Genomic DNA, 9,949 nt, shown 5'->3' on the forward strand with positions numbered 1-9,949 from the left:
CAGTTTGAGGAAACGGCGGTATGCAGGTAATTAAACTTATGCGCATGCATTGCTGCAACTTGTGCTGTATAATTTAGAATTTTTGTTACCGCGGCATCCGATTTTTATACATGTGCAAATACTCGTACAGGCTGCATTGTATTTTCTTCCGCATGCGACAAGGAGGGGACAGAGGCGAGTTCCGGCTAGCGTCTGTCCCCTCCCCCCGTCCCAAACCCCTGGTCGACCCGCATAAAACTTAAAAATATGATAAAATAAAAGATAAAATCTATAAATGAAAACGTGTATAGATAAAATAGATCAAATAAAAGACAATAAATAAACAAATAATAATAATAAATAAATACAATGGACAAACCACAACAAACATAAGAAGGGGGGCAAAATAAAGGGGAATAAAAGATAAAGATGGAATTTATAATATAGAATATAAAATATGTATAGAATAAAATGAAATATTATAAAATAAAAGGACGGGGGTCGACCGGCAGGTCGCATCATTGTAGAGGGGGAGGGGGATTATTGCACCACCTCGCCCCCGCGACCTGCCCACCTCGGGGGCGCCTTAACGGCCAGCTCCCCTTGGCGGCGGTGGAAGTACTTAGTAGTCCCACCGCCGCCATTACGTCTGCGGCCCCTTACCGGGAGGCCGTCGGCCTCGTCGGGGTTGCCCCGCCGATGCTAGCCTCCTGGCGGAGAAGGGGTCGGCTTCTGTCTCCCTCTCCGCTGCCTCCTTCTGCGTTATCACAATCTCGCAGAAGGAGGCAAACGCTGCTCTTGACCTCTCGCTGCCGATCATGTGGTCGACCACGACCGGCAACGAGAGGTCCATCCCAATAACGCCCCTTAGGTCTCTGCGCGGCACCGACCACGCTGGACATTCTTCCAGCGTATGGCACGCAGAGTCCTGGGCCTCCTCGCAGTGGTGGCACTGCGATCCTCCCAGTGCCAGTTATGAACACACAGTTTGAGGAAACGGCGGTAGGCAGGTAATTTAACTTATGCGCATGCATTGCTGCAACTTGTGCTGTATAATTTAGACTTTTTGTTACCGCGCCATCCGATTTTTATACATGTGCAAATACTCGTACAGGCTGCATTGTATTTTCTTCCGCACGCGACAAGGAGGGGACAGAGGCGAGGTCCGGCTAGCGTCTGTCCCATCCCCCCGTCCCACCCCCCTGGTCGACAGGCATAAAACTTGAACATATGATAAAACAAACGATAAAATCTATAAATGAAAATGTGTATAGATAAAATAGATAAAATAAAAGTCTATAAATAAATAAATAATAATAAGTAAATAAATACAATGGACAAACCACAACAAACACAAGGAGGGGGGGGGGGCAAAATAAAGGGGAATAAAAGATAAAGATGAACTTTATAATATAGAATATAAAATATATATAGAATAAAATGAAATATTATAAAATAAAAGGAGGGGGTCGACCGGCAGGTCGCATCTTTGTAGAGGGGGGGATTATTGCTCAACCTCGCCCCCCGCGACCTGCCCACCTCGGGGGCGCCTTAACGGCCAGCCCCCCTTGGCGGCGGTGGAAGTACTAAGTAGTCCCACCGCCGCCATTACGTCTGCAGCCCCTTACCGGGAGGCCGTCGGCCTCGTCGGGGTTGCCCCGCCGATGATAGCCTCCTAGCGGAGAAGGGGTCGGCTTCCCTCTCCTCTCCGCTGCCTCCTTCTGCGTTATCACAATCTCGCAGAAGGAGGCAAACGCTGCTCTTGACCTCTCGCTGCCGATCATGTGGTCGACCACGACCGGCAACGAGAGGTCCATCCCAATAACGCCCCTTAGGTCTCTGCGCGGCGCCGACCACGCTGGACATTCTTCCAGCGTATGGCGCGCAGAGTCCTGGGCCTCCTCGCAGTGGTGGCACTGCGATCCTCCCAGTGCCAGTTATGAACACACAGTTTGAGGAAACGGCGGTATGCAGGTAATTTAACTTATGCGCATGCATTGCTGCAACTTGTGCTGTATAATTTAGAATTTTTGTTTCAGCGCCATCCGATTTTTATACATGTGCAAATACTCGTACACGCTGCATTGTATTTTCTTCTGCACGCGACAAGGAGGGGACAGAGTCGAGTTCCGGCTAGCGTCTGTCCCCTCCCCCTGTCCCACCCCCCTGGTCGACCCGCATAAAACTTAAAAATATGATAAAATAAAAGATAAAATCAATAAATGAAAACGTGTATAGATAAAATAGATAAAATAAAAGTCAATAAATAAATAAATAATAATAAGTAAATAAATACAATGGATAAACCACAACAAACATAAGAAGGGGGGGGGCAAAATAATGGGGAATATAAGATAAAGATGAAATTTATAATATAGAATATAGAATATATATAGAATAAAATGAAATATTATAAAATAAAAGGAGGGAGGTCGACCGGCAGGTCGCATCTTTGTAGAGGGGGGGGATTATTGCACCCCCCCCCCCCCCCGCGACCTGCCCACCTCGGGGGCGCCTTAACGGCCAGCCCTCCTTGGCGGCGGTGGAAGTACTAAGTAGTCCCACCGCCGCCATTACGTCTGCGGCCCCTTACCGGGAGGCCGTCGGCCTCGTCGGGATTGCCCCGCCGATGCTAGCCTCCTGGCGGAAAGTGGTCGGCTTCCCTCTCCCTCTCCGCTGCCTCCTTCTGCGTTATCACAATCTCGCAGAAGGAGGCAAACGCTGCTCTTGACCTCTCGCTGCCGATCATGTGGTCGACCACGACCGACAACGAGAGGTCCATCCCAATAACGCCCCTTAGGACTCTGCGCGGCGCCGACCACGCAGGATATTTTTCCAGCGGATGCCGCGCAGAGTCCTGGGCCTCCTCGCAGTGGTGGCACTGCGATCCTCCCAGTGCCAGTTATGAACACACAGTTTGACGAAACGGCGGTATGCAGGTAATTTAACTTATGCGCATGCATTGCTGCAACTTGTGCTGTATAATTTAGAATTTTTGTTACCGCGCCATCCGATTTTTATACATGTGCAAATACTCGTACACGCTTCATTGTATTTTCTTCCGCACGCGACAAGGAGGGGACAGAGGCGAGTTCCGGCTAGCGTCTGTCCCCTCCCCACGTCCCACCTCCCTGGTCGACCCGCATAAAACTTAAAAATATGATAAAATAAAAGATAAAATCTATAAATGAAAACGTGTATAGATAAAATAGATAAAATAAAAGTCAATAAATAAACAAATAATAATAAGTAAATAAATACAATTGTTTTGACCGGAATGGTCAGGAGGATATCCGGAACTATCCTGACGAGGATATACGGTGTGGTCGACGAGTAAACGCGAAGGAATCAAGTCACAAAGCACTCAAACTCGAGCGGTCTCTTTATTTTCAATTAAGCAATCGTTACTCCAGTCGGCAGTTTTAACGCAATAAACGCGTGCGTTATAAGAAAAGCGGAATTCAACAGCTGGTGTTAACCACGAGGCGATCGGCACGTAATATGTACAGTTTTGCGATGAGCGCGTGTAACTGTTACGATGTCTCACGATCAAGTGCGGGTCGTGGTCCTTTGTCTCGAAGACAATTAGCTAAATATTATGGAGATGTGCGGTCGACACGCAATCTCGTCGCGATCCCGTGTAGCGCTCCCGCGATGTCGTATCGTGATGACATTAGCGGGATCACCAGTCGCGGGAAACATTCGAATCCTAAACATACCGCCCGCCTCGGATGTTCGCATCCGAAACTAAAGAGTAAACAATTGACATATAATGTTATATTCTTAAGGAAAATTACAAGCATCACCGCCCGCCGTGACAAACATTGACAAGTTTAATAATGTAGTGGCGCGAGGAGAATTCTCAATTCGTCGGCATTTTACATGTTTGCGTCGCGGGTACATTTTTTGTTTCGCGAGAAAGCTCCTCATTGATTTCAACGGGAAGGAAGCACAGCTTCACGATCGGGCGTTTGTATTCCGAGTTAGCGGTTTTAACAGTCACGACGCGTGTAATACCGTCTGTTCCGGGATGACATTTAATGATCCGCGCAAGTTCCCATTTGCATGGAGGCGCGAGGGCGTTTCGAAGTAGAACGATTCGACCCACCGTCGCGAGGTGAGTCGCGGTACGCCATTTCGTGCGTTGTTGCAACGCGTGAAGGTAGTCAGTGGACCATGCTTTCCAAATGCTTTCATACAATTTTTTCAATAATTGCCACCGACTCAGTCGCGAATCACTTACATCCAACAGAGTCTCGGACGGCACTGTAGTAATCGCGGTGCCGATAAGGAAGTGACCGGGCGTGAGCACGGTGTAATCGTCGATATTGTCCGACGACGGGGCGATCGGACGGGAGTTCATACATGCTTCGATTTGGCATAAGACTGTGGTCAGCTCTTCAAATGTGAGCGTGTTCGCGCCAATTACTCGTTTGAAATGATATTTTAAACTCCGAATCCCAGCTTCCCATAGTCCGCCGAAATGCGGAGCGGACGGGGGAATAAAATGCCAGGCGACGTGATCGGTCGCGAGTTTGTTTCGCCACGTTGTGTCTCGTGTCGCGGCTCGAAAGGCAGCGGTCATTTCTTTATCGGCACCCTGAAAGTTCGTGCCGTTGTCGCTATACATTGCGATTGGCAGACCGCGACGCGAGCTGAATCGATCGTAACACGCCAAAAACGCAGCGGTGGTGTATGACCCCACAAGTTCGATGTGCACGGCGCGAGTTGTCATACAAATGAACAATGCGATATATCCTTTCGTTGACTTATGTCCGCGTCCGGAGGTTGTTCGGACCGGGATCGGGCCGGCATAATCTACTCCGCAATGTAAAAACGCTCGTTCGGCACGAGTGACGCGCACCGACGGAAGATCTCCCATTAGCTCGGACGGGACGGTCGCACGTTCTCGCGCGCATCGAACGCACTGATGTATTACTTTGCGCACGGTCGGACGTGCCCGGAGAAGCCAAAATTCTTGCCTCAATTGTGCAAGCGTCAATTGAGGACCGGCATGTAATAATTTTAAATGCAGATAGTTAATCAGGAGCAATACTAGAGGATGCGAGGTGAGGATAATGGGGTGTTTGGTAATTTCCGGCAATGCCGAATTGCTCAACCGCCCACCGACGCGAAGTAGTCCGTCCGCGTCTAGATACGGATTCAACGAAATTAATGGGCTTTGTCGCGAGATCGGAAGCCGTTGTGTCAAACGTTGTACTTCATTTGGGTGGACCGTTCGCTGAATGTGCTTCAGCCAGAACGTCCGCGCTTTTTGAATCTCCCCCGGGAGCAATGCATTGGCACCTGAGAACTTCGCCGAATACCTGTCCTTTTTTAAGGACACTGATCTCGTACGAATACGAGATGATCGGAGTTTGGAGATAAACCGTAATAAATATGCTGTTACACGAAGTAGTTTGGGCCAGCTGGAAAATCGCATAGCTAGATCCCCTGAAGGTGGGGCGGGGGCCACATGAAGGGCGGCTAGCGCCCTTTCTTCTAATGAAGTTGTAGCATCGAAAGAAGGTGCGACACAAGGCCATGAGGTCGGGGGTAAGTGAAGCCACGTTGGGCCATTCCACCATAATGAGTGGTTCAAAAATTGCGGTACATTCATTCCGCGCGAGGCACAGTCGGCGGGATTTTCTTCGGACTGCACGTGATGCCATTGACAATGCGGCAAGAGTTGTTGAATGTCCGCGACTCGGTTTGCGACAAACGTCTTCCAGCGAGATGGCGGTTGACTTATCCAAGCGAGGGTGATTGTGGAATCGGTCCAGCCATGCACCTCGCATTGAACGTCCCCAAACGATGTTTGTATAAACGCCATCAAGCGAGCCAGAAGCAACACTCCGCATAGCTCAAGTCGTGGAATGGATAATGATTTGAGCGGAGCCACTTTAGATTTCGCCGCGAGAAGAGACACGACGATATTTCCCTTTTTCGTAGTAACTCTAGAGTACACTACGGCTGCGTAGGCGCTTTGAGAAGCGTCCGCAAAACCGTGCAATTCTACGTGGCCATTTTGCGCGGCGTGTCCTGTCCATCGCGGTAAAACCATAGAGCGGAGGAGCGGAAGTTGGGTACAATACGTTGTCCATGTTTCGCACAGCTCGGTGGGGATTGCGTCGTCCCAATCGCAATTTTGCAACCATAAGCGTTGCATTAGAATTTTAGCTACAATGACGACAGGAGCGACCCATCCGAGTGGATCATAAAATCGCGCGATAGTCGACAGGATCTCCCGTTTCGTTTTCGGAATAGCAGGAGTAATTATGACCTCAAAACGAAAAGAATCGGTCTCGAGATTCCAAGTGATTCCGAGGACCTTCAAATTCTCATCGGGTGACAGCGGCTTATTGACGGCAAGACCGTGATCCGTGGGATCAATATCGGCAAGTAATGAAGAGTCATTACTGGCCCATTTTCGCAATGTAAACCCCCCTTCTCTTAACAATGCAGTGACTTGGTCGCGAATTTGTCTCGCTAGATGTGGATCGTCTGCGCCGAACACGCAATCATCCACGTAAATTTGATCGCGAAGAACTGACGTCGCGAGAGGATATTTCGATCCTTCGTCCTGCGCGAGTTGTTGGAGCACGCGCAACGCGAGAAAGGGTGCGGGAGCCGTACCGTATGTAACGGTCAACAGTCGGAAATGTTGAAGTGGAGCCGATGGAGAGGATCGCCACAGAATCCGTTGATAGTCAACGTCTCTAGAATCGACCCGTATTTGCCGGTACATCTTTGCAATGTCGGCTGTAAAGACATATTGATAACGGCGCCATCGTAGAAGGACAGCGGATAAATCCGTTTGTAATTTGGGCCCGATCAAGAGGTGATCGTTTAACGAAGTACCATTTCCCGTTTTTGCAGATGCATTGAAAACAACTCGGAGACGGGTTGTGGCGCTCTGCTCACGAATGACCGCGTGATGTGGAACATACACGATTTGATTTGACGGGACCGGAGCCGATTCTGTAATTTCGACCATGTGTCCGAGTGCCTCGTATTCGGATAAGAATTTCGAGTATTCCGCATAGTGCTCCGGGTTTCGCTGCAGACGATTCTCCTGCCGTTTAAACATTGTCGTCGCCGCGGAAAGGGAAGGTCCGATATTAATGGGTGGCCCTTCGGTAAAGGGCAATCGAACAACGTATTGTCCCGTCGAAGTTCGAGAATGCGTACGTTGAAAATGCTCCTCACATTTTAACTCGGCGGGGGAGAGACGCGTGACATTCGGCAACTCCTCTACTTCCCAAAATCGTCGAAGTTCGGTATCTAAATTCGCGGAAACGTTACAGTGGAATGTTGAGAAGGCGGCAGGAGCCCTGGTCGCTGACGATGGAACGGGACCGGAAAGAATCCAGCCTAAGGTTGTGTTCTGAGCCGTAGGTTCATTCACTTTTCCCTTTCGTAACCCATCCAATAGAAGCAATCCGTAGTGATCGGCACCGATAATTAGTTCTATTGGGTCGGCACTAAAAGGGTTTTCGTCCGCCAATGCCAGATCTCGAATGTGCGAGAGCTGGGGGTTGGTATTTACGCGAATAGGGAGGTAGTTTGACAAGGAGCTCAAAACGTAGGCAGTGAAGGAGTAGACTGCATCGGTTTGGCAGGACGCGACGGTAAATGTTGTTGTCGAACGACATGTAACTGCATTATTTCCGATTCCGGTAATACTCACTGCGACGCGAGAACGCGGAAGTCGTAACCGTTGAGCCAAGTTTTCCGAAATTATTGATACGACCGAACCCTGATCGAGTAGGGCGCGAATTTTTTCGGAACGTCCCGATGAGGATCGCAGTTCGATCCATGCCGTCGCGAGCAATACTTGTTGCGATGCGGTGATTCGAGGAACGGAGCACGACGCGACGAGAGTGGTGACGTTATGGTCTACCGATTTGGTTCGTGACGTGGTATTACTCGAAGGTGCGTCGTTGAAGTGTAGCAGGGTATGATGTCGCTTATTACAAATGGTACAATTATACGAACTGGTACATTTTCTGGTTGCATGATGCGGACTTAAGCAATTGACGCATCGGTTCGTTTCCTTCACGAAATCGAATCGTTGTGCGGCAGATTTGCTCTTGAAGGAGGAGCATTGTCCGAGCGTATGATGCGCTTTGCATAATTCGCACACACTCTTTGCAACCGCGGCGCCATGTAAAGACGTGGCACGAACACGATTCGATTTTGCTCCAGAATTCGCAAGAGTGCCCGATGCTTCTTCCGATATGGACTGCTCGATAGTTCGTAACGCGCGCACTCGAGATTTTAAAAACGTGTCAAGTTCACTAAATTTCGGGCATTGTGAAGTATTACCTAGATGTAACTCCCAAGCCTTCCGTGACCGAGAATCTAGTTTTTTCGTGACAAAGAAAACAAGCAAGTCATCCCACTCGGCAACCGGACGTTCGAGAATTTTTAAAGCGTTAATTGTTAGAGTGGCTTTGTTGCGAAGGCTTTGAAGTTGCTCGGCCGACTCTGAACGAACTTGTGGAAGGTCATACAAAGTATTTAAATGGGCTGCTACTAATAATCGCGAATTCTCATACGTTTCGACAAGAATACTCCACGCGGCAGTGAATCCGGCATCGGTGATCGCGATATTCGTGACGAGATCGCTCGCCTCCCCCGTTACGCACGACAATAAATATTGAAAGCGGGATACATTTGACAGACCTCGACGTTTGACGATCATGGCTTGGAAGCGATCGCGGAAACTCTCCCACTCACTGATGGCTCCCGAAAAGTGCGGGAGGTTCATCTCAGGTAGGCGATTCCCGTCGGCTCCTAACTGCTCATCCGATTCTGTGACGGCACTTCCGGCAGCGGGCTGCTCCTGGTCTGTTGTCTTCAATTGGGAGAGCGCGTCCGCCATAAAGTCGGATGTTACCACGTAAATTTCGTGCAAGTCCGTGAAACGATCCTTGGTGAAATATTCCAGCTTGGACCGCTCATCCTCCTTGACCACAGTGGCTATTTCCTTATGTAGCAGTTTGCATTCGGCAAAAGACTCGTTCAATTTTGCCATTCTATTGCGAACCGTAGCGGCAGTTAAATTGTTTTTGCCGATCCTTTTAAAATTGTCGAGGGCACGCTCAACAACACGAGAGGCATCTATTTGTTGTCGAAGCAACGCCTTGAGGTCTGCCATTGTGATAGCCTTTGGCGACGTGTATTGTTTCGACCTTCAATTTAAAACTGGAGCACCCAACCGTTCTTGCACGTGGAACGAATCTTTATAAATTCCTCGTTTTCACTCGTAATTCACCGCAATCCGGCTCGAAGGACCAATATGTTTTGACCGGAATGGTCAGGAGGATATCCGGAACTATCCTGACGAGGATATACGGTGTGGTCGACGAGTAAACGCGAAGGAATCAAGTCACAAAGCACTCAAACTCGAGCGGTCTCTTTATTTTCAATTAAGCAATCGTTACTCCAGTCGGCAGTTTTAACGCAATAAACGCGTGCGTTATAAGAAAAGCGGAATTCAACAGCTGGTGTTAACCACGAGGCGATCGGCACGTAATATGTACAGTTTTGCGATGAGCGCGATCAAGTGCGGGTCGTGGTCCTTTGTCTCGAAGACAATTAGCTAAATATTATGGAGATGTGCGGTCGACACGCAATCTCGTCGCGATCCCGTGTAGCGCTCCCGCGATGTCGTATCGTGATGACATTAGCGGGATCACCAGTCGCGGGAAACATTCGAATCCTAAACAACAATGGACAAACCACAACAAACATAAGAAGGGGGGCAAAATAAAGGGGAATAAAAGATAAAGATGAAATTTATAATATAGAATATGAAATATATATAGAATAAAATGAAATATTATAAAATAAAAGGAGGGGGGTTGACCGGCAGGTCGCATCTTTGTAGAGGGGGGAAGTGATTATTGCTCCACCTCGCCCGCCGCGACCTGCCCACCTCGGGGGCGCCTTAACAGCCAGCCCC

At 49.0% G+C, this 9,949-nt stretch overlaps 1 protein-coding gene across 1 annotated transcript; it reads right to left on the reverse strand.

Annotated features, from left to right (window-relative positions):
• Positions 1-3,841: 3,841 nt before the first annotated feature.
• On the reverse strand, positions 3,842-9,142 carry LOC143219342 (uncharacterized). Its single transcript, XM_076445345.1, has one exon. It carries the CDS (start codon positions 9,140-9,142, stop codon positions 3,842-3,844), a length of 5,301 nt encoding a protein of 1,766 aa, XP_076301460.1.
• Between the last annotated feature and the right edge of the window lie 807 nt (positions 9,143-9,949).

Source organism: Lasioglossum baleicum, unplaced genomic scaffold (assembly GCF_051020765.1).
Source record: "Lasioglossum baleicum unplaced genomic scaffold, iyLasBale1 scaffold0024, whole genome shotgun sequence".
Taxonomy (NCBI): Eukaryota; Metazoa; Arthropoda; class Insecta; order Hymenoptera; family Halictidae; genus Lasioglossum; species Lasioglossum baleicum.